Source organism: Vanellus vanellus (genome assembly GCF_965231255.1).
Source record: "Vanellus vanellus genome assembly, chromosome: 13".
In the NCBI taxonomy this organism is placed as follows: Eukaryota; Metazoa; Chordata; class Aves; order Charadriiformes; family Charadriidae; genus Vanellus; species Vanellus vanellus.
In genome coordinates this window covers 19,894,361-19,919,838 of record NC_138918.1, presented here as the reverse complement: position 1 = coordinate 19,919,838, position 25,478 = coordinate 19,894,361, and the positions used below count along the sequence as shown (strand labels likewise).

The 25,478-nt window shown below is 43.7% G+C and overlaps 2 protein-coding genes across 3 annotated transcripts in view; one reads left to right on the top strand and one right to left on the bottom strand.

Annotated features, from left to right (window-relative positions):
- CTNNA1 (catenin alpha 1) overlaps positions 1-25,478 on the bottom strand; it is a 121,089-nt gene that overhangs the window by 53,566 nt on the left and 42,045 nt on the right. The gene's annotated exons all lie outside the window — the stretch shown is intronic.
- LRRTM2 (leucine rich repeat transmembrane neuronal 2) lies at positions 4,731-6,335 on the top strand (the record flags this gene model as incomplete). The annotated part of the gene is made up of 1 exon (XM_082490160.1): positions 4,731-6,335. A coding segment is annotated over one exon (1,605 nt), but the record flags the coding sequence as incomplete, so codon positions are not given.

The following is a 25,478-nucleotide window of genomic DNA, read 5'->3' as shown; positions in this document are numbered from 1 at the left end:
TGCGTCAGCGTGCCACTGCTGAGCGGTGCTTTGTGGGGAGGCTGGAGATGTAGTGCTCAGATTCAGTTTGGCACATGCTTCATCTTTGCCATGACACCCAGCCTAATTACACCTCTACAAAGGATAACCGTCCATACCCCTCTATTACCATGATAGAAGGGCTGCAAATGAATTCCAGACATAACAGCGCTGATTCAAGACCAGGAAGGGCAAGCAGCAAAGGATGACACGCATGAATTTTGGCATTTTTTTTTCATATCTGAGGTCTGACGGCTGAGGAAGCAGGACTACACGCTGGTTTGTTGCGGGAAGAAGTCTCCCATGGTGAGCCCATAGCTCCCCAAAGCAGCAGCATCTAAGGTTCAGCAAAAACCTGAATCACAGTAAAGGTGCCTGTGCTTCCTTTCCTGCGCAGCTTGCCATGCCATGCCATGCTGCTCCCACCCAATTGTCCCTCCCTGTTGCCAGGCTGCAACCTTGGCGGCCCCACACTCCCCCAGCACCCGTGGAGAGGGGACAGCTGGCTCCTGCGCTCATCCTGGTACACAGGGGAATTAAAATGGGCAACCAGTGCCAAGGGCAGAGCTGGCAGCCAGGGAGGTGACAGTCACCATGCTACACTGCAGCACATGTGTGTCCTTTGCTCCCTGGAAGACAATGACATCTGGCCCATGGTGCCCTTTCCCACATCTGTTGATGCTGCATCACCTCGGACATGCCTTTTTCTCCCATGTCCACTTCTGAGGGCTCCCTGTTACCGCAGTTCCATACTAGCCCATCCGAGTGACAGCATGTGCACGGTAATGCTCCAGCCCCACGTCTGAGCTCATTTCCTTCGCCCCACAGCCCTACTGACAGAGCAGGAAGGTTATCTTTTAGCAAAAGAGCAGCAAATACTCCCATGAGTCCTGACGTGCGAACATCCAACAAAAATTAAATGCAATCATTTCTTCAGGGAGGAGTACGAGCTGTCAGTTCGCGTGGTGCCATGTGCGCGGCTGCCAATCCCGCGTGCCCAAGCCTCACCTGCGACTCCAGGGCTTGCCATCCTCCAAGCCCACATCAGAAGAAAGTCACGCAGCCCACATCGACATCAAGTAAAATTAGCTTATTTGTTGTTCTTAATACACGAGGAAGGCTTCCACAAGATGTCAGCCTAACTAAATGACAACGCTAGCCTCGAGGTGCAAGTCTACTTTTCCAGCATGTAGGTTTAGCAGGAAAACCAGTTCTTTTGCTGCTTGAGGAGCGGGATAAGGCAGAAGCCCCCCTGACGGTTATTGAGTCCTAGCGAGCTTATTCCCGAGGCAGACATGCTGTCTTCCCTCTCCGTGTTGCACGTGACGATTCAGGCCGTTACTTCGAAGTGCCCGTTCTGGCAGAAGTCCCCAGATGGCACTCGTACGTGGTTTTCCTCGGCATGGAAGCGAGTTTGAAGTCTCAGGAGAAACACAATTGCAAGAGTTCTGCGGGCAGCCGGGGTTTATTCCCAGCCTATTATGCCTCGACGCCCCAGGCAGCTCCCAAGGAACAATGTGAGCATTACTGCAGAATTTCAGACTTTAAAGAATCAGATGCACGCTTTCGGTAATATCTGTTATTTCACAAGTGCACATAAAAACATGTTTTGCTAAGAAAAGCGCCCATGAAGTTCGCGTTAACAGTTTCCCAAACAGGAAACTCACTGGCAAGGTGCTAAATAGCCCTTGTTTGGTTACGGGCCAAAGAACGGAGAGCTTTAGAAAGGAAGCAACTTACCGTGTTTGAACATTAACTCTTAACTCCGTGCCAAATTACACAATCTTAATGTGGGAGGAACCTACCAACAGATACCGATGCAAAAAAGCAAAACATTTGCAAAAGATACCTAATTTCAGCCTCCTGGTAATAGCCACAAGAGATGGCACAGGAGAGGAGTAACATTTGACCTTATAGCCATTGTCATTTTATTAATGACACCCTCTAGAATGTTTTTAAGTGTTATGTTATCATAAGTAAATGTTACTGAAATTCCAATCAACACTTCAAATGAGGATTGTGCCCCAGATGAGCTGCTCCAGGAAGCGCAACTGCAGGTACTTTGGTGCAGCAATTCGACCAGGCAGCTGACGGCTGAGGCTGGATCTCTGCTCCGGTACTTCTTGTCCCGTGAATATTAAATGTGAAAAAACTCTTTAAATAGGTTTATGTAATTTCTTTGTGTGTACTACTTTCACTCTACAACAAATGTGAAAATATTTACTACAGCAGAGCAATTTAAGAAGTTTAGTATTTCCTAATTCACTTTATCACTAAAGATAAACCCACTTTCCCAATGGGTTGAGGGGTGGGTTTTTTTGTCTTGCTGTGGGTTTTGGGTGGGTTTGAGGTTTTCTTTTTAAAGAGTTCATCTCCCTCACCTCTTCACTTTCCACTTGGCACTTCCCTTCAGTCTGCTCGGGAGAGGACAGCCCACCACAGAAAGAAGTACCGCAGTCAGTATTACAGTTATGTCCCGGGACAGTGAAGGGAGAAGCAGGTAGAAAAAAAGCAAGTCTTGGTTTAAATAAGTACCTCTAAGGAACCAAAGCTTAATAACAAAGGTAAACAGCCATTTTATTTTCAAATCTTCTTTGACACAATTCATCATCTTCCTCCATCAGCATGGGAAGTTTTTTATTCTCAGCTCTTCCCATATTTTGAGGTTATAAGTGATACCTTGTCGCTACACAGCAAACATTTTCAAGTGCCTTCTACTACATTATTGCTTTATATCTCAAGGTGAAAATAAAAAAGCTTATCCAAGTTGCTCAGAGCGGGAAGCGAGCACCCCCCCCGCCTCATCCACACCGAGTCAAGGCCAGTGCAGCTGCTCCAAAGGCTTTCCTGCGCATGCACGCAAAGATCCTGACTAAAACCATAAAAAAAAAAATATTTAAATCAAGTCCGTTCATTTACCTTTCAGTACCAGCTGTCCCAGAGGAGAGTTTGCTCCAGATAAAAGGGCAATGAACTTTTAAAACAAGCAGCCACGACAGCACATTTGCCTCCTCCACGCTGAGCAGCCAGAGATCGGCTGGGCTTTGCAGGGTCCCCACTTCTGCAAAGGTAAATTTCTGCAACTCTAAAACACACCAGGTAACCGTTACGGACCTACCCCGCAGCAAGACGCTAATGGAAGTAACATCCCCCCCTTTCACGGGGGGCATACAACACGAGAACGTAATCGGCGACTGCAAGGAAGCCCCCAAACTGCTCTGAGCCCCGACAGTAAATGCCAACCGCACGACTTGCTCTCCTCCCCTCCGGTCTCCAGGAAAAAAGCAAGTACAAAAGCCACTGTTTGAGGGGGGGGGGAATAGATTTTTCTAGTTTCATAACCACACGCTGTCAAGCCGGATTCCAATTAATTTTTTCCTGTGCCGTAGTGCAAGCTTTGCTTTTTCCAGAAATTTCTCATCGCTTGAAACGTTCGCTCCCATCCTTTGCTCCCGGGCTGCGCGCTATACTTTCTGACACACCACCTTCATCGAAAACGCCTGTTCTCTCTCCCTGTACCACTTTTGCAGGGACCACAGCCACACGCAACTGTTACGCTGCCAAATCCCTCTCACCTCTGTGAAAAAGCTGGTGCTAACCAGCATCCTCTAGTCAAACCGTGCGTATTTTGCATCTAAAAGTTCCTTTTATGCAGCGATATTTAAGAGAAATCTGGCAGCAGCCGAGCACTAAGGCACTTCCAACTGCAGCTCTGCGCTGCTTTTAACGCCGGCTGAATACAGCCGGCACAGATGTAGGAGGGGGGAGTAGGGTGGTGCAAGTCTTTCCTAGTCCTTCTATCGTGGGGACGAAGGACTCCTACCATTGATCCCCCCCCTCCCTCCCTCCCTCCCTCCCCTCTATCAGTGGTCTTTAACGCGATCACAGTATGCACCACAATGCTTTAAAACAGCAAAGCTTCTGGAAAACCCAAACAAAAGGAACGTCACCAGGTGACGTCAGTCTATATACAGCCCTGTGTGGTCGCAGCGCATAAGCAAATCCATTCTTGTACCGCTTCCCTGAAAAGCTTTTCAGTAAATGCACTCATGCTACTACAGGAGCTTCTCTCAGCAATAAGCCACCCATCTGCCATCAACAAGTTAGGACTAAAGGAAGCCACAGCTGCGGAAAAAGAAAACGTGAGCTTCAATTAAACAGCTGAGCAGCCGCGGAGGATGAAAACTTGTATTAGGCACTGATTTAAAAATTGCAGACCTGCCAGAGGAGATCAAGCCGGTGATTTCAAAAGGAATATTCCAAGAGAGCATCGCGGATTCAATTTTGCACTAATATCAAAGGACACCAAACCCAGTAAATTATTCAAAGGCTATCTCGCATTAGAGCCTTTCACAGACTCACCGCGTTGAGTCTAAAACTACGACTGAATGCAACCTCCAATGTACTCAAAAGAATGGGTAAGTTCCTGCGTTTCTCTATACCTTGTGTAACGAATGACCGGCTGTGCTTTAAAGGAGCAGTTAGGGGCTAAAGCAAATTTTTCTGCACTGAACCTTATTAAAAAAAAAAAAAAAAAAAAGTATGTTTTCCCAATTGTGACACTGTAATCCTCTGTAATCGAGATAAAGACTACTCCTAAGTGTAATATCCAAGTATTGCGTGTTTCGTAGTAAGTTGTTTCTTGCCTTTAGAATTAGCTTGTCGGAAATGCATGGCAATGTTATCTGCAGTGAAATCTTCCATGGTGATGTTCAAAGTATACTGATAAGGCTATCCTATCTTGTTGTTTTCCTAAATTATATTCTGCAGGCTTACATTTCAAGTGGCCATTAGGGGCTCGTATGCTGGCAGCACTATATGCAATGAGTATGGTTTTAAAAATGCTGCCTGCCTTGGGCATGGCTTGTCCACCAAAATGTCGCTGTGAGAAGCTGCTCTTTTACTGTGACTCTCAGGGGTTTCACTCAGTGCCAAACACCACTGAAAAGGGCTCGCTAGGTTTGTCACTGAGGCACAATTCTATTTCTGAACTTGAAAGGGATCAATTTGCAAGCTTCAGTCAACTTACTTGGCTTCACTTAGATCATAATCAAATTGCAACAGTCAGAGAAGATTCTTTTCAAGGACTGTATAAACTTAAGGAATTAGTCTTAAGTTCCAACAAAATCTTTCATTTGCCAAACACAACTTTTAGCCAGCTGCTTAACCTGCAGAATTTGGACCTCTCTTTTAATCAGTTATCCTCTCTGCACCCTGAGCTCTTCTACGGCCTTCGCAAGCTACAGACCTTGCACTTGCGATCCAACTCCCTGCGGACCATCCCGGTCCGCCTGTTCTGGGACTGTCGTAGCCTGGAGTTCCTGGATCTGAGCACAAACCGTTTGCGAAGTTTGGCTCGCAACGGATTTGCGGGATTAATCAAGCTGAGGGAGCTTCACCTCGAGCACAACCAGCTGACAAAGATTAATTTTGCTCACTTCCTCCGGCTGAGCAGCCTGCACACGCTCTTCTTGCAGTGGAACAAAATCAGCAACTTGACGTGTGGCATGGAGTGGACCTGGGGCACCTTGGAAAAGCTCGATTTGACTGGAAACGAGATCAAAGCCATCGACCTAACAGTCTTTGAAACTATGCCTAACCTTAAAACCCTCCTAATGGATAACAACAAGCTCACCACTCTGGATTCCAAGATCCTGAGTTCGCTGACGTCCCTCACCACCGTGGGCCTCTCCGGCAATCTGTGGGAATGCAGCCCAAAGATCTGCCCCTTGGCCACATGGTTGAGTGGCTTCCAAGGTCGGTGGGAGCACTCCATCCTCTGCCACAGCCCCGACCACACCCAGGGAGAGGATATTCTGGATGCAGTGTATGGGTTTCAGCTTTGCTGGAATTTATCGACTGTTGTTACGCCCGTGGCTACCACGTACGCAGATCCGACTACCGAGTACACGAAAAGAATGAGCTCTTCTCATTTCCATATGGGAGACAAAGAGATTCCAACTACGGCAGGCATGGTCGTTACCACTGAAGAACATTTCCCTGAGCCAAACAATGCCATCTTCACTCAGAGGGTAATTACAGGAACAATGGCTTTATTGTTTTCTTTCTTTTTTATCATTTTTATAGTGTTCATCTCCAGGAAGTGCTGCCCTCCCACATTAAGAAGAATTAGGCAGTGCTCAATGATTCAAAATCACAGGCAGCTCCGATCCCAAACACGGCTGCATATGGCAAATATGTCAGACCAAGGACCCTATAACGAATATGAACCCACCCACGAAGGACCCTTCATCATCATTAATGGCTACGGACAGTGCAAGTGTCAGCAGCTGCCGTACAAAGAATGTGAAGTATAATACCTACATGCCATCACAAATTAAATCAGATAAGTAACCTATTTTAAAATTGTAGGGGACCTACATCAGATTCTAATTTTTACAAATGTTGACATAAATCCTAATTTTCCAAGCTACTTAATGGAAACATTGTTTATGGAGTGGTGCAGTATTTTTTATTTTTAAGTTTTTTAAAAAATAAATCCATAATATTTTCAGTGTTAAAGAAGCAATGATTACATTAAACTTGCACTCCTAATGTTTAAAAGTCTAAAAAGATGCTCACCTCAAACTATGTAAAATGTTTCATGTTATGTAATTATATGGCTGTGTGTAAACATTTATACCCAAGTCTCCATATTCTACTTTTTCTAATGGAAACAGTCGGCGGGGAAGGATACTGGATATCTGTACAGAGATCTGCGGGGGGGGACATACGCCCCGTTTGTTCCACTGCAGCTGTAGGATCCCAAACGCTCCAGCTGGCTCCGTTCACTTTAAAGGCAGCCGTGGAGGGAGATTTTCCTCCTCTGATAATCTCACTCCAGTAAAAAAGGGGAGGGGAAACAGGAAAAAAAGAGCAGCAAAGGTCCAGGTGGGGATTTAAGTGCATTGGGGACCGGTGAATTTATATTTTAACTACACTTTTCCTACCTGCATTCATAGTTTGGCTTCCTTGAATGGAGCTCGCTGAAGCTCCCAACAGATACAGAAAGGAGTGGTTCACACGGTCACAAATTAGCAGGACGGTCACAAATCAGCAGGACGACTCTCCAGGCAGTCCCAAAGTAGGCAGTGTAGCTTATTTAGGAAAGCTCAGCACGACGGGATCGATTCTAAATATTAAGTGCATTCAATTCTTATCGGCTCTCTGGTTTGACTTGATGATGCTTTTCATGAATTCAGGCTAATTACTTACGACGATGAACAAATGGCATTTCAACACCTTTTCATGTGTAAATACACTTAATGCAAGTTTTTCTTAATTAAAAGTAAATATCAACTGGGAGGTTAAGGAGAAAAGAGGGAAGGAAGGAAGGAAGAAGCCTCTCTTTGTCCCCCCGCTGCCCCCCCCCCCCCCCAGCTGAGGCTTCCTCTCGCCTGGAAGCTATTTTCATGCACTAACTCCACTGGTTTCTCTGGAGACAGAATTAGCCCCTGTAATATAAGCTCTCACTTGTCCTCCTGTTCCAAAATTCAAGGTAATTACCAGTTAAAACAAAAACCACCCCACAAAACAAAACGTACCTCCTGATAAGTTAGGAAAATATAATTAGTTTATAGAATAGTTCACTGAAAAATGTTTCGTTTCTTACTTGATATGGGACAGAATCTAAACTAGTATGCCATTTTAAAGAAAAAAAAAAATCATATATAAATATATATACACACACGCACCTCATTTTTAAGGAGTAATTTGGTTTCTTTAGCCAGAAGTACCATATTGCTATTTATACTATATTATGAAATTATATGTAAATATTTGCAGATCTATGCAGCGATGGTGGTACTCAGATGCCACGGGGGCGGGGGGGTGGAGGGGGGTTGCAAAGGATTACATTATTTTTAAGTCAACTGCTCAAATATTGTAAACATTCTAACCAAAGCTAAAAGGACCAGAGGGATGGAAGTTTGGGGTTTTTATATATATATACACATGTATGTATAACTAAAAAAGTGTGTTGTCCAATGCTGCAGTGTTAAACAATTACCAGCACACACCGACGAAGAAAAGAAATTCCTCACAGTGTCAACATACCTTGAACAAATCAGTAATTACAGTATGCTAATTGTGTTGTACTAAACTATTCCGCCAACTTTTTAAACCAGAAAAATCACTGCATAAAAATCTGTTTGCTATTTCACTCTGCTTTTATATATCTGTATTACCACTTAGTGAGGTATTTAGGGTGCAATTATACAACAGTTTGATGTTTTATTGTGAAATGAATTCGTCCAAGGCAGTTACAGCAAGCTAAGTGTGACTTCTGTTAAGATTTTACATAAAGATTTTTCAATTACTGGTTTTGAAGATATTAATTTGCATCATTTGACCTTTACATACAGCACCCTTATAAAACAAATATTTTGTTTACTTCCTGCGACTCTGTACTTTAATGGAATAGATTCAGTGAAGCCCTAGTGGTTTTCCATAGAGATACTTTTGAACTGTTTCTACCACAATGAGCCGATTTACACCTATTCTAGGAAATCAATTACTGCTTTTAACTGAATACAATAAGTCCTGCAGGGCAGGTGGACAAAGAGCAAATATTCCGTATGACTAAATCCCACGTGAGCCAGAAGGCCAGACCTAAGCTGATAAAGACGAAAATGTATCGGTCGGTATCCGAGGGTATTTAGCTGCTTGTAGAAAAACTTACTTCGTTCCTTATCACCAGTAAGGGCTCCTCAGCTCTTCCCTCCCGTCCAGGCTCCTGCTCTGCTGCAGGCGGGCGAGAGATCAGGGCTGTCTCAGCAGCACCCTGCCCCTGCCTGCGCACCTCCCTTACCTCCTGTTCACTGCCACCACGCTCTGCGCCGGGAGGAACTGGGAAGCAGGTTACTTTGGGGAATGATTTCCACTTACAGCTGTAGGGTACCAGCAGAGACGAAGTTATAACCGAACTCATTAATTATCCTGGCAGCCAAATAATCTTGCTACACTATCATCAACCATCAGATGTCAATACTGAACTCTGGTGTCCTCAGCTGCATTTGCAAGAAGGAATTCCACCTTTCTCCCCCACGCCCAGTGGAAAGCCTTGCTGCTAGACAGCTCAAAAGGTACCACGTCAGTCTTCCACATGGTAACGAGAAGTGGCCGCTTGCCTGAAGCGCTGAGGAGGTGCTTTCCCAACGCCCCAGCTCTGCGCACAAGCCCACTCCATCTTTATTAGCTTATAATTATGCCCAAGAAGAGTAAAGACAGATGTTCCAGCAATGCTGGATTTAATCCCTCTTCTCCACCCCAGCCACTCAGACCAATTTTCCAAGCATCATTTCCAAGCACTGTTCCAGTGTCTCTCAAAGCAACCAACCAGGCACCCAACTTCTCTCCCCCACCACTATCCCCAGTTTCCACTGGTCCTGCAGCGCAGCCTCGGCTCGTGGGCAGCGGACACAGCCTAGCACAGCACTGCTCAATTTTACTTTGACTCTACCGCACACTTATACGCAGCCGATCTCCCAAATGCCATGGTTTATGTCTGCCATTTCCAAAGCCATTCGTTGCCAGGTTCCAGGCGTAAGCAAAGCAATTCTGCAAACATTACAGTTAGGGTAACAGGTATCATAAAACTCGCAGAATGTCAAACACTAGCAGTGAAGTCAGCTTGAATCCCCTTAGGAGGGACAGCAAACGGCAGGCAAAGCCATCGCTCTACACAAGGACACAACTAGAGGCTGTTAATTTTTGGTTTATTTTGTTTGGTTTTTTTTTTTTTTTTTTTTTTTTTTTTAAAGGTACTGTCTTCCATTCTTAATCGCTTGTGACTCTTCCAGGCAAGGAGGGTATTGTAATAATTGTGTTACTCATCAGTCTCTGATTTATTTTGTATACGGAACAAAACCCACAGTGATTTGGTTTAAAATCATCATGTTTCAGTGCGAGCACTGGCTAATGACAAGAGGTCGTTAACTTGCTCTCCCCAAATACCACCTCTTTTGTACAGCCGCAGTTTCTACAGACACTAAATGGCATTGTAGGTGCTTCACCACCTGCAGGCACAGCCTCATGCAACTGTTCAGGGCCTTTTAGAAATGAAAATTTCTTCTGCTGCTCTCGAGACCCTCATCCCACCCAAAGATCTCCTCCAGCCTCACTGACCTCCAGCCAGCGTTTCCTCCTCCCTGCCCTCACGTCAGTGACATGCAAACCCAGCCACACAAGTTCAATTTTTGACTCATCATACCGGAATGGGTCTGAATTAATGCTTTCAGTTCCCCTCTCGTTAGTCGGTCTGCGTTAGTTCATCGTTTAAGCGCACACAACTAAAAATGACTCGATAAAGAGTAAAATGGGTTAGCGTTTAGTCTCTGCCTGAAGTGTTCCTCTGCACAGAGCTCCCATTTCCTATCAGATGGAAACATAATTAATGCCGCTGTATCAATGTTTGTTTTTGTTTGCTCTTCCCCAAGCAGAAATTATCTGATTTTTCAGCGATCAGCCTAGCCTGCATGCAAATCAAAGCATCTCGGCTTACGTCCCATTACCCCCCTTAGAAGACAGTGGCCTACTGCTAATACGTAAAAGCAGAAATATCTAGTGGCTTTAAACCAGAAATCTGCACTACACACTTATTTTTTAATGTGTCTAAGTTAATTTCTGTGCTACTTTAATGAAAATAAAGTTGATTTCATTTTGTGATCTGCATAGCTATCAAAATCCATCTGTTCAGCTCTTTGAAATCTACCCAGAAGCTGAATTCCATCTTTCTTACGGAGTTTTCCATAAAAGTTACAAGTTCAGAGAGAGATACAGTATTTCTCCTCCCCTCAAAAAAAGAACAAGGAGACAACAAAAATCAAAGGCAGTTGCAGGGCGGCAGCTCCTCCCTCCCTCCCTCCGCCTCTCTCCGTTGCGGAGTCCTGGATGCTGGAACCAGTGCCAGGCTTCGCTCGCTAAGGCGTCACGCTGCCAGGACGCTTAAAGATCCTTTCAGAGTCATCTGGAAATTCAGCGTTTCACATCTCGTATCAAAAACCTTTTGAGAGATATCGAGGGAAAAGTAACAGAAGCTTTGATGGATATCATCAAGCCTCAGACAGGGCAAAACTTGCGTTATCTAAGGGCAAAACACCAGCCGGTTTGCGCACTTTTGGTGTAAGCAATGAGAAGCTGCACCTGCCATCCTTCAACCACTCCTTTGGGGAAAAAAAACGAAGAAAAAAAAAAAAAAAACACAAACACACACGAAACCCCAAACCCACCCCATTTTTCTTTTTACCATCATGAAAACATTAGTGAGTGAACTATTCTACCAGAGATTAAAAAGGAGTCTTAGATGCATTGTATTTAACTGATGTTTTAAGAGCAACTTTCTGGTGGGAGGGGGCGTAAGTCATGGAGTAAAACAAAGTGCAGTGTACAGAAAAAATTTGTTATTAAAATTGTGTATACTGTAAAACTGAATTTGCCTCTTTCTTCCTCCCTTTTCAAACAGAGGTCTCAAAAGCTCATTCTTTCATAATACGCAAAGATCAATCTACATTCTCTGCAATATAAGACTGCATCAGCACTACCCAAGGCATAAAAGTCAGGCTTGCCATTTGCCATAATCATACCAAATACGGCACTTTCTGTTTTGCTACAATAAATGAGCTGGTCTGCATGGGTTCTTCTCAAACAAGGTGTCTCCTGACTAGCAAAAACTGTTTGTATAAACAAGATGAGAGAGCAAAAGCCAAACTCTCAGCCCTTGAGACTGAACCCCTTTGCGTACCTGCATCAGAAACACCGCGGGCAGTAGCATCCTCTCCAGCGCGCCGGCATGAGCCTTGGCAGGACCCGGCAGAGGCTGGCTGCAGGGCTGCCGAGACCTGGCTCTGACCCTGGGTCTTCCCCTCGGGTCGCCTGGTAGACCAACCGTTGGTGACGGTGCCAGGCAGGAGCGTGGCGTTTCCAACAGGACCACCTTGCCAAGAACTGAGCAAGGACAAACAATCCGTATCATTTAGAGACGTCAAACTAGCAAGACATCACTTCAGCTCTGAATTACAGCCATCTAGAAAGTGTCAGAAATACATTCCCTGTACAAGAAATGTTCTTTATATGGGCTACTGCAACGAACGTACCGTTCAAAGGCACAGTGCTTCAAGAACATGAGAAAGATTTCTGATTTAGAGAAGTGACAAGTTCAGGGACACAACCCAAAAGCCTTGATACAGCAGCTGAACAAAAGCACAAGTCTCAGGATGTTCCAAGATGATTACATGCACTGAACTGCCAGCTAAAAATCATTTTAGTAACTAAGCCTTAGCTGCATTTACTTTTTTGCAAAAGGTTTGGCTGGAACAAGTTCTCAAGGGTTTTAAATGTCAGTTGGCTAACTGCCTCTCAAATCCTTCTAATACTTCAAAGCAGCACATGATAAATCTATTTTCTTAAACTCTCAAAGAGACTAATTTTAAGATTAAAAGCACCTCTCAAATGCAAAAGCAGTTGTTTTCACGAACAAAGGTAACACATCTAAGAGAAAAAAATGGTATTCTGAGCATACTATGCAAAACCTTTAAATCCAATTAGTTAGAAGGAAATGTCAACATCACTAGCAATTTACTTTTAGATGTAGGCTGTGTTAAGACAACTGCAAAAAAAAAAAAGAAAAAAAAAAAAAAGAGTCTTAAGAATCTGACCAGAGAGGACTGCACAAATGAACTGAAAATCACAGCACATCTGGGAAAGCGCCAGCTCCCTCCTCCAGTGAGCGTACAGGCCAAGGGACGGAATTCAGTGCACGTGCTCACCCAGCATAAAGCCCTAACGATAATATTTACTGTAATCTGTCCTTACAGAAAAAAGGTTTATGAAATCATTGTTACCTAATCAACAGTTTCATTATTGTTAAGATAGTAGTACAATTGTACTACAATCAATTAAAGCTGTCATATTTGACATCAAGAACCATGTGCTCTGCGAGTTATCCCATGTAACACAAAAAAATAATACAACTGTCTCATTCACAAAGTTCCATATTTATTTCTGAATGACTAAAGAGGTTTGGCTACGGAGGGCATTTAGCAAATGTTTCTGCACTTAGAGGTAACCAAAACACTATTTTGATTCTTCTGCCGGTTTTAATCAGCCAGATCTAAGAAATTTGTCTTCTTCTTTCTTAGTCTGCTAAAAGGACAAGCCCAAAGACTTAAATATCCACAAAAATCACTTATGATCTTCTGAATTGGCAGCATAAGAAACAGCAGCAAGGAGCCAAACTGTGAGCAGAGGGGAGCGTATCTCCGGTTATCTCTCGTGAGACCCCACCTGGAGTACTGCATCCAGCTCTGGAGTCCCCAGCATAAGAAGGACATGGACCTGCTGGAGCATGTCCAGAGGAGAGCCACGAAGATGATCCGAGAGCTGGAGCACCTCTCCTATGAGGAGAGGCTGAGAAAGTTGGGGCTGTTCAGCCCAGAGGAGAGAAGACTCTGAGGAGATCTTATTGTGGCCTTCCAGTGCCTAAAGGGGGCCTACAGGAGAGCTGGGGAAGGACTTTTACTGGGGCATGTAGCGATAGAACAAGGGGGAATGGCTTTAAACTGGAAGAGGGCAGGTTCAGATTGAACATTAGGAAGTTTTTCACTTTGAGGGTGGTGAGGCACTGGAACAGGTTGCCCAGAGAGGTTGTTGAGGCCCCATCCCTGGAGGTGTTCAAGGCCAGGCTGGACATGGCCTTGGGCGACCTGGGCTGGTGGGAGGCGTCCCTGCCTATGGCAGGGGGGTTGGAACTCGGTGATCTTCAAGGTCCTTTCCAACCTAAACCATTCTATGATTCTATGAAATACAAGGTCTTCTCCCCAGTATGTACCACAAACACTTAAAATACCCACACAAGCAAAACTAAGTGGTATTCTCTACTACCAGCACATTTTAAAAAACTAGTAAGTCTTCCTTTTAAAAAGCCAAAGTATTTATTTTAAAAGCTGTTCAAGTAACTCACCCCGTTTTCTTCCAGCAGGCTCTACTACCTGTATGTTGAATACTCAAGCAAACTAGACACAGAGAAAGTGCCGTTTTTCTTTTTCACCAATCCTTACCCCTAAAGAGGGTGCAGTGCACCCACTGTCTGATATCGGTGCATTATGCTTTATACCAGTTTAAAAAAGCAGCCTTATTTCATGAAAAGTCTTGAAGTAAGCGGAAAAGGTTCATCCATCAAGAAGGTTCTTAAATAATGAATGGGTCATAATTCTTTACAGTCAAAAGCAATTAATTTTCTGTATTATAATCAGGAGTATAAATCTGAAAAATCCATTCTAATGGCTCTGAATCTGAAGGTAGTGTTGCAGCTGAATTTTTAATCTTAAAATACAGGAGCAATGAGGACTTCGGCTGTTTAAACCAAACAGAACAGCTTTACTGCATATTTAATAGGTAGAACGGGTTTTGTGAGACTGCATGAGATTAAAGACAGCACTAGATACAGGAAATGCATTTCAAGTAGAAAGGTCCTTCCAAGATACTCCTCAACTGTACAGCTACAAAAATTCTGGAAATGTCTTTTATGAAGTGTACAAAATACTGCAGAAAAGCTTGTTGCAAAAAGTAGCTCTACTTGTACGTTTGCAAAAAGCTAAAAAATAGAGAAGCGTGTTAATGCGGAGTCCGGCTCAAACCCTACAGCAGGTATTCCTAATTAGGGTGCATTTGCTCTCTTCCCTTTAACTAGCTGCTCCTAAATAATCCATCGCGCATCCAGACCCTCTGCCTCAAAAGCCACGTGCTGTTAGCTGGCACTCTCAGTTTCTGCCCTCAAATAGATTGCTTCAACCCTGATACCACCTCAAGTTTTTAATCTTTCAGAGAAGAAAGGACTGTAAAATTAATAGAGCTCTTAGTAAAGCTAATAATGACACAATCTGTTAGCAGTGAGAACACAGGAAAGGGGACCGTGACACCCACCACAAGTGAGTTTCCATCTCTAAAGGCATCACTCAACAGTTAGGGAGGGGAGAACACATACGCATTCCCCTGCGTATGGGAAGCAGACGCTTCCAGAGCTTTGTTAACCACCTCTGCTTTGAGTAAGTCAGATTTTAGCTACCCAAGCTGACTCACCTGACCCAACGGGAGTCACACAGTGAACATCCTCAGCGCACACTTATGGAAGGATGCAAGCCGGGAACAAACCACAAGATGGGAAAACCATGCAGCAAAACAATCTGCAAGCCCCGGGGTCTAACCAATATACCTCTAATTTAAAGAGCAAGAGATATTAAAGCATCGTCTATGTTGTCCTCAGGATAAGACAACATGCTTCAGTAAAGACGTGGAACTACTTATTGATCGAGTCTAGCCCTGAAGCACGCCATCCCCAAACAAACAGCAACGGCTGTTGTGTCAAGGTCTACAGAGACTTCAGATTAACTCCATGCTTGAAATTCTAGTTGAATAATTTAAAGGTTAAAGAATTCCTCCTCGATCTTTCCAGATGGTCCTGAAGATGGAACTAGCTGTGTGGCTGTTTCCAGGTAGGACAGACACCTAGCTCAGCACCCGGGGGAGCAGCAGACCCACTGTAAAGCAGAGATGGAGCACAGGCAGCCAAGTTTAGTAACTCCTAGTGACAGCTGGAAGCTCTCTAGGTATCAAGTGCATATCTTTAGGGTTCAGACCTTCAAGAATTTAACAGCCACAGGGCAGGCAGGAAGAGAAAGGCATCTCTAGTTTATATTCTTCTCTACGGACAACCGGTTTAGCTCTGGGACATCCATTAGCACCACGGCAGCTGTGGAACTTGGAAATAAGAGAGCTTTGACTACATGACAGATGCCTTTTGCCTGCAATTAGCAACCAGTCCTAAGACACCAAAAACTTCAAGAAAGGCTAAGGTTAGACATTTGATTAGGTTGAACTACAGGAAAAAAAAAAATACAGTAAGCTGTCGCAGGTACTTCATCTCTAACATAACTACGCTCCTGAGCGAAACAAAACCAACAGATACCCGTGACAAGTTACAGTAGTCGATAGTGACAGTTAACTTTTAGGAGATGTCTGTACATTCTTTACTGAAATTACAAAGTAGCACGCTCAATGTCCCATATGTAACGAGCTTTTGCCAGGTATTATCTCTGCCTGTGAGTGAAGAGCAAGTCTCTAAAGCAGCTAAAATATGACAGTCCTTTGGATGAGGGACATCTGCTGCCCATAGTTAAAATAATTAAACACCCACATAGCCCACCACGTAACATAATGTAACAACGAAATCAGGGCTGAGGCATTTCAGATATTTACAGACCACGCGTGCAACTTCAATATACCTTCAGCGATGGGAATTGCTGAACAAGTTGCAACGCCTCTTCCACTCCAAGTTTTGGATTTGTCAGAGATGTAGGTATTTGTTAACAAATCTGAAACTTGGAGAAATCCTACCACTTTCATCCAAATCTGAGAAGTGTTTATAGAATTAATTCAATGCTCCTGCTCCTGTGCTGCAGAGATGTGCCCTTACCAGCAGGGACCAGCAAAGCAAACACCACTGCCACACACCGAGGTTCTCCTGCAGAAAGCACCTGCACCAAAGCAGTAACGTTACACGCAGACCTGGAACGTGAAAGCGCTCAGCACGCTCCTCTACCGCAGCTCGCGTCCGCTACAGGATCTCCCCGTGACTAACAGCTGTCTGACAGCATGCTGTAAAACACGGCGGACAAGTGAAAGCACTGACAAAGTGGAGAACGACTCCAGTGCACCACACAGATAAATTTCAGGGATATTACCCCTTCATATCTCCAACTGTCTATGGACAACAATTAACTTGACAAAGGATGCCAATGAGAGTGTCCAGAGACACATGAAAAAGTTTTATACTACATTCAAATGAGCTGATGCTACTAGACTGCAGACTGCTTTCTTCTTCTTAGTGGGCACTCGATCATTTGAATATACCACAGTAGAGCTGCATCATCAAAATAGAAACTTTCCGACACCTACTTTTACTGACCATTTATTCAAAACTAGTAATCTTCATCAAGCAAATTAGTAAGTGATCATCAGCTTTAAAAAACAGTTTCGATTGTTTATGCAGACCCAGCTACACTGCAGCATGTTCTGTTCACGGCAACTCCTCTGACTTCAACTGCAGTCAAGAACAACACTCGGTCTGTACTCCCTGACCATCAGACACCCACTGGGAACCAGGAAAATACAAGGGGACCACTCCAAAAAGGTGAGGTTAAGTAACAAGAGAACCCAACCACCCCAATTCCTCTAGAAAATTAATTATGCACACATATGCCATGAATAAAAAAAATAAAGATGTGACACAGTAAATCCACAGGAAGCAATATGAAATACATGCAACCAGTGATCCTGAGGTACTAACTGCAAGCAATATTTAAAAATCAAAATTAAATCTCACCCCAACTACTAATGGGGAAGTTTACCTACAGAGGGCAGAAAAACGTCTAAAAATTCAGTTTCAAGAAGGGTTTGGGGCTCTGCAGGTGGGAATCTCTGCACAGAGAGTTTCAAGAATATAGATATTATCTTAGTACCTACTGCTCTGTTATTATGTTAACCAAGAACTTAATGTTATCTTTAATCTATATAAAAGTGCATTGGCTCTGACTGTATCACCTTAGCTTAAACCCATGTCTGTTAAAATTGCATGCCTACTACTTTACAACTGCCTTTTTCTAAGGCTTTTTACCCATTACCAGCAGCAGGTCATCCGCCTTGCACTTCAGGCATGTCCTGGACATCTAAAATTCCGGCTAGTCTAAGTATTGCTCAGTTGCCATAAATAGACTTAACGGGTAAACTAAGCTAAAAAATTACAAACTTTAATGTGGTGAGGGGCGGTGGTGGTTTTGAATAATTACTATATATGCTTTCCTACATTTGCTTACACAAGACAAATGTTTTAAACTACTGAAAGAATTAGGACTAAATGATAAGTCCCCATACTTGACGCAGCCTGCTCACAGACACGAGGTGCAAAACACAATAATGAACAAGAACAGGTTTCAGACATCTGAGCCAGGGGAAAAAGAAAATCCACACCATTCTGAGCAGAAAAAAGGACTTCTTTGTGGTTATTAAAACAGCTTCTACCAAGGCCATTCCACTGCCTGATTTCTATTTTTGACAAGTGGTTTGGTTCTTTCTTTTTTTATGTGATGCAGTTATCAGGAAAGGCCTATTTTACCAGTATGTTATCAAAAGCATTCCACTGCCTTTGGAACAGATATTTCAAATTAGTAACATATTTCCAGTATATTCATTAATATTTAAAAAAAAAAAAAAAAAAAACAAAAAAACAACAAGCTACAAACCCTCCAAGTCTTGCTTCCTCATACGAGAGGTATAAGTTACAACTTCACTCTTGAAGATTCTGTTCCCTAACAAAAAAGGCACATCAGGAGAACACACAAGTTAGTCTTCCTCCAAATTTCACAACATCTTTTAACTTTAGTGGCAGCTGACCAAGATCTTCAGGACTGCTCTAGGCTAAAACTCATTCCTAATCCCCGGAACTTGCTCCAGAATTCCAACTTGAGGGTTTGCTGGGAGCAGCGGAAAATGCAGGGTCTGGTTAGCAGGCGCTGGGGCTGGTTTGTAAGCAGTTCAGATCCTAAGGACAATCAACTCTCGACCGTATGAAATGAGAGATTTCAACCCCAGCCCAGAGAGAATCCAGTTACACACTAACTTGTCCATTCATCCCCCTTGTGCTCCAGCTGCAGGGGTAACAACCAATTTCATTCAAATATCTTCACAGGTAACTGGGGGAAGTCCTCTTCCACGCAATGGTGAAATCAAACCTTTAAAATTACTGTACCAATGTATTATTTCTCGAAGAAAAAAGTGGTATTGCAACAGCACAAATTGTTTTTTTTTTTTTTTTTTTTACTGTTATTTTCACCTGTGATGTGGGGGAGGAGAGGAAGGGATGAAGAGAGATGTCCGTCTGGTCTGGAAAACAACAGATTCTCAAACATTTTGTACTACTTTTGTACCACTGCCAGGCAATGCAGCTACCGGTGTTCTCTTAAGGCTTATTCTTACATCTAAATAAGTTAAGAGCATAGGGTTTATGATATGGAGCACACAGGTTCTATACCTCTGCAACACATTTCCACCACTGAGACAAAAATATTTTTTTTTATACAGATAAGTAATGGTAGGGAAGTGCCAGGGTGCCAAGAAAATCTTCCTGTAACAACATGCATCTTTTCCTTAAGAGCTCAAAAGAAAACTGAAATTGGCAAGAATACATCATATGCTAAAACTGAGTTTTCACTGAGCTGAGTTTTCCTAGTTTCCATTAAATCATGATGCTGTTGCAAAAGTTTGGACTCTACAAGCCAGACTTGGACCCAGCATTAACAAAGCAAACATACCTGAAATCTTTTGCAAAATGAAAGAGGTTTATGTTTCTTGTTACCTTGAACGTGTTTTCTAGTTGAGCTCCGAGAGCCAGGGCAGAGGGCTCTAACTTGTACCTGGTGAAGTTTGCCAGGATGGGAAGCAGAAGAGTGTCTAGGCTCTATTTTACATAACTCCAGATGTAAAGAGGTTATTTTACAGCAGGCTTGGCATCCGACTCCTTCAGGGGCTTGCCAGCTTGTATTCTTCCCTCCCCACTGTGAGCAGGCAGGGTGCGTGCCGGTGCTGGGGCTCAGGACTCCGGCAACGCACATCCAGGCTGCTCTGCTGTGGCCGGTTGCACCTCTGCAGCGGTGGTCTCCTCCTGGGCCATCCTGGACCGCAGCCCCAAGCCCCAGCTCCCACCCAACCCAGCAGGGAGCAGAAGAAAACTCTGGAATGCAATGGAAAAGCAGCAAGTGGGCACTACGCCGCAACAAACAGCCTCCGCAGTCTCACAGCGCGGGTCTACGCAGACCCTAGAGATGCACCAGAATTGCTGGTAAAAGCTATGTTTTAAACCCACAGTATTTATTCGTGCAGCATGCAGGTGAAAATGAAGCTGGATCACCCCTGATTGCTGCGCAACCAGGTGAGGCCTAATCCAGGCTGCTCAGGAATGACAACCCAGGAGCTCAAGGAGGGCAGCACAATATTTTGTCAATACTTACAGCTGTTTCCTCACAAGCAATTTTGTTGAATGACGACTAGTTAAGCTTGGCTACAGGTCAATTCATCTCACTTTCAGTACGGCTGGGTAGATGGGAGTAGCAGAATGGATGGGGGAACGTCTCAGAATACCAAATCAGAGGGACAAAACGCTTCTGCAGGAGCCATGAGACAGCTGCTGGGGCTGGTGAGTAATCCGCTACCGCGAAGCCGCCTTTACAGGCATGATTATTCATTTTGATGTTAATTAGTAACCTTATCTAAAGAATATCTCAAGTTTTCCCTTTGCAAATTACACGAACTAATAGATATATCCAGAAAAATGAAAAGCAGGCTGAAGTTTACACCCGCAGTAATTGTAAGAGCCTTGAAATATTTTAGTTTTTATCATATTTTACATGCATGTGAAAGGCTTTAGAAATAGAACAACTAAAATTGGAACAACACAGACCCCTGCAAAACTCCAATTAAAAAAGAGTGAGCCAAGACAGCATATGCCCTTTCCAAGAGGAAGAGAATGCATTATAAATCTGGGAATAAAGCCACCTAACTCCTGGCAAGACAGCTCAGAGAAACAGATAATAAAACAATCCTACCAGTACAGTCATAAGACATTCAAAGCTAGAATTAATGTAGCCTTCATTAGAAATATAAATAGCTTTAGTTTGTGACAGATTTTAAGTATTTCCTGTAGGAAGGGATTCAGCAGCCTTAACCTGCAATATAGTGACAAATAAAATGAGATATGAAGTTGCCTTTGAGAGGAAGCAAAGGGCATTAAAAACTGGAAAGAGCATCAAAAGCTGACTAACTGTGGAGAGACTAGCGATCGAGCACCTCCAGCCTCACCAGCACCAAAAAGCACAAGTATCTCCTCTCTCCCTCCCCCACATGCACATCAGTAGCTTCGCTTGCCTCCACAGAAGACAAAATTGCTAGGAAAAGGAACGCCCACGCTGACCATGAGACTGACCCTACTGGTTGCAGTTAAAAGCCATTGACCTTATTCGCCTCACCTCCATTTACCTAAAGCAAGCGACTCACCGAGGAGTCCTGCCCGATTAAATAGACACTAAAAACATGGCACGAATAACGTCATCCTTTACAGAGACACTATCAAGCCATTATTTACTAAGCTAACTAATTAGCCAGCCACCCTTGCAGATAATGAGAATGCATTAAAGTATTTAAAATTCCAGCACAAGCCTGACACATACAAAGTGGCTGCCCTTCTTCAAAAGAAAACGAATGTCAAAGGAAATAAACCATTTTGGAACAGTCAGCACATCTGAGGTGGAGCGGGAAGGTAGCATCACCTCCGGTAAGCGTTCAGACAAAAGTAAAGTGAAGCAGAGCGCTACGGGACGCAGAGGTATTTCGCATTTTTACTGTATCAGCCTCTACTTGTAAAGAAATCATTAGACAGATGACTTAAATTAGCAGGAGATAGATGATAAAGCAGCAGCTATTCAAAACAAACAGAATTAATGTACAGAACTGTACAATCTGGCACAGAAAAACAGGGAAATTGAATGTACTTAAGCTGACAGTGATCTGAAAAACCCAGCTGGTTAAATTCAGTTTCACACCAAGAAATAAGCTTTAACTGAATATACACTTCACTGCAGTCAAGTACTGAAAGCGCCCTTCTCTTTACATAGCCACTGCTCCAGAAGTGGGTAATATGACCAAAGTCATAGAGCAAGTTTACAAAATGCATAAAATAAATTAATCCATCTACTGGAAATGACACCAGGAATACTCCTGGGGGATACGAGTTCCCTGCGTAATTGATATAGCCCTGCTCTTTCAAAAAGATTTCCTAAACTCCAGCTGAGAGTATCCATGATTCATTCGGGTTTTTTGGGGGGTGGAGATGTTTCCACAGCACTACGAAACTGATTGAGGATAAAAATTGAGAGGAAGTTTGGAGATTTCAGCACCTGTCACCAAAAAGCCGGTTTTACATTCTCTGCGAGTAGGTCTTCATGAAAGCATACGGGGGCTATCAGGACATGAAGATTTGCTGCTTAATTACTACCTTTTTCTCTACACACATATTCCTCGTAGGATCTCCTCATTCATATTAGTCACAGTTCCCGTAGTAGAGTCCCACAGCATCCGTAGAGACAGGAGTAGCCTTTGGGGGTGAAAAGTTCTGTATGGCAACACAAGGAGATGAGCAGGAGACGAGTGTACCCTGGGCAGCAGTCTCGCCCACAGGTACAAGAGAGCCAAGCCTGCTTCAAATCACCTCCTACAACAGGAGGACATAAAAACTGTTAAGTTTGCAAAGACCCTGCTTTCCTCAATTAAAAGGTCCCACAGGAAGAAACGCGACTATCTTGTAGGCCATTTGCGCCAAAAGGGTCAACTGCTCAGGTGCAAGACAGAAGGGCTTTCAACGTCTCTCTTTTTTAAACACTTCAGTTATTTCTGCATTAACTTCGCATGTTCTTAGCTTTTTTCAGTCCAGTGACCTCTAGAATTGGGATTCTTTGACTTCTGGAGAGGTGCCCAAAAACTCATTCTGCCTCTAAGGAAATTCACAATTTGGCATTTCAGGGGAACAGTATCAAATGATATAGCTGCAGTCTTATTCTGTACTTGACATCAGAGCTCTCGTGTCACCTTCTTCCCCCGAAATGACTCAATAAAGACAGTCCTCAAAGGAGAGGTTCAAAGGCATAGCAGAGAAGTGCAAGCAAGCCCCATGTTACAAGTTTTCCGTACGCAGCCCAAGAAGCTGACCGGCAAGGTAGGGAAGATAACACACGCGAACCCGTTGAAAAAAGGGAAAGGAAATTGAAGCCATGGACACAGAAGTCACCTGGGCAATATAATGTAGCCAGTTGCTCAATCTCTACACAAGTAGAATTAATTGCTGAGGTTTAGCTAAGATGTTTTGAATAAAATTCACACATGCTTACAAGCAATGCACAGTATTAGGTTAAAAAACACGGGGACAACATGTAAATGGAGGTAGTATATGATTTGGGCCACCACTGACATTCACAGCTGTAATTCAGCTGCTGGGAAGCCTGAAAAGGCCAAACACCCATCAAGACCTTCCAATGCTAGATCCAGCACAGACTGTGTGTGCTACAAACAAGTCACAGGGTTATCTTCCTACTCAGAATTTTTTTTAAAGTACCATATACCAATGTTGCTAACTAACATCTGGAATGAACCCCAAACCTGTCAGTACAAATGGTCACAAGTTGATATCAGGAAGGAAAAGAAGCTTCAAAATATAGATAAGATGATGAGGGGACTGGAGCATCTTCTCAGGCAAGGCTGAGGGATTCGGGGCTTTTCAGTCTGGAGAAGAGAAGACTGAGGGGGAATCTTATCAAAGCTTATAAATCCTTAAAGGGAGGGTGCCGGGGGGTGGGAACAGTCTTTTTTCAGTGGTGCCCAGTGACAGGACAAGAGGGAACGGGCACAAACTTGGACACAGGAAGTTCCATCTCAACCTGAGGAGGGACTTCTCCTGTGGGGGCAACAGAGCACTGGCACAGCTGCCCAGAGAGGGGGGGAGTCTCCCACTCTGGAGCCATTCCAAACCCGCCTGGACGTGTCCTGTGCCACTGCTGGAGGTGCCCCTGCTCTGGCAGGGGGTGGGACTGGGGGAGCTCCAGAGGGCCCTTCCAACCCTTACCAGTCTGGGATTCCATTTTAAGTCTCAAGCATACAATGAGGGGTGTTTCGAAGAAGTCTCAGGAAGATACTTCAGGATCTCCAGCATTCCTTAATATTTCTGTGTGTATTTCTTGTAAGAGAAATTACGGAACTACATTCATACATCAAGACCACATAAAAAAATTTAACAGTACCAGAATGATCTGAAGTCTTGAATAGTTTAAAAGATAGTAAATGCCCTTGCTCCTCCCAAACTACCCCTGTGTGCAGCCTCACACTTCATGGACAAATCTTAAACTGTTATTATTAAAAAAAAAATAATGAAATGAAACAAAAACAACCACAAAAAACACACAAAACCCCAACACAAACACACAAAAAGGTGCCTGCCTCACTTGTAGGTGAGAACCTTAGTCCAAAATTCAGTCAACTTTAAAAGGCAACAAAAAGTTGTGGGGTCTTTTGTTGTTGTTGTTTTTTGGTTTTGTTTTGATTTTCTTTAAAAAAAAAAAAAAAAAAAAAAAAAGGAGTCCATCTTTTAAATATGAGTCTGAAACGGATTCCCCAAAATGCAGCAGATGAAAGGCAAGCTAGAAGGGAAGGCTGGAGCAGGCAAGAAGTATCAAGGGCTGGGTGGCAGAGAACCTCCCCCAGCTCAGCCTGGCAAAGCTGGTAAATTGGTCTGCAGCCACCAGGACCAACCTATTCGCATCCCCAAGACCTGTACCTCATCTCTCCCCAGTTATCCCACTATACAGTCCCAACATTGCCCGTGTTTCCTTTGCTTCATACTTAGCTGTCCAGATACCATACCTACTAAGTTAAACAGTTTCTAAACCAAGAACCTTTTGTTTTCAAAGCCCTTTTCATTTTTTTTCCCCCCCTCAAAGAGCTACCAGGCTTCATTTTCCACGTTCTGTCCGCAGGTTTCATAAAGTAACTGATAATGTCAATTCCAGTTATGTGTTCAGTAAGCCACAGATGACAGCACCTCAGGCATACAGAAGAGATTCTGAGCTGAGAAGCAAATTTTTTTTTTCCCTGGCCACATATGGCAGCACCCAATCAATGGCAAAAGCCTTTTTTCTTGACAGTCAGAGGTTAACATATATGCAGTATGAGTCGATGATCCACAAACGGCTGCACATCACACAACATTTGCATTCGATCTGAAACATAGAGACGTTAAAGAAAAATACACACAATTTATGAAAGGCATAGCTATTTGCAAAAGCAAACTCAGAACCACACCACTGCCTTTTCACTGCCTGCTGCTAATTCTGCAAATGCCTTGGTTTTCCCCTTATGGCTTAACGCCCAGGGAAAACTTCCTTTAATCGGCACCGAGGAAAATGCACCTTTTTGCACACCTTTGGGAAGGAAGTTCTTGGCCTGAGAGCCTATAGGTTTGTTGCAGTTGTTGTAAAGAAACCGCTCTTAAAAGAGTACCAATTCAGCAAAAATGTATTTGCAGTATACAGTCTGCAAAGTCATGAAGTAAATCTTTTCAAACAGAAGATTTTTTTAACCCTGGCATATACAAGTTGTCTCTGCTCTGTTTCCCCTCTGCCCATTTGCCTCTAACTCCTGTCCCTCCTGCTGAAGAAACATGTCCCTCTGCAGACGAGAAGGAAGCCAAAGTTTCCTCCTCTATTTCAGCAGCTTTCCAAGATACAGCTTAACTTGCATCCTTTCCTCAGACATGCGAAGGATTAAGTCACCCTTCCGCCCCTATTTACATTCCGGAGGGCTGCCACTACTTG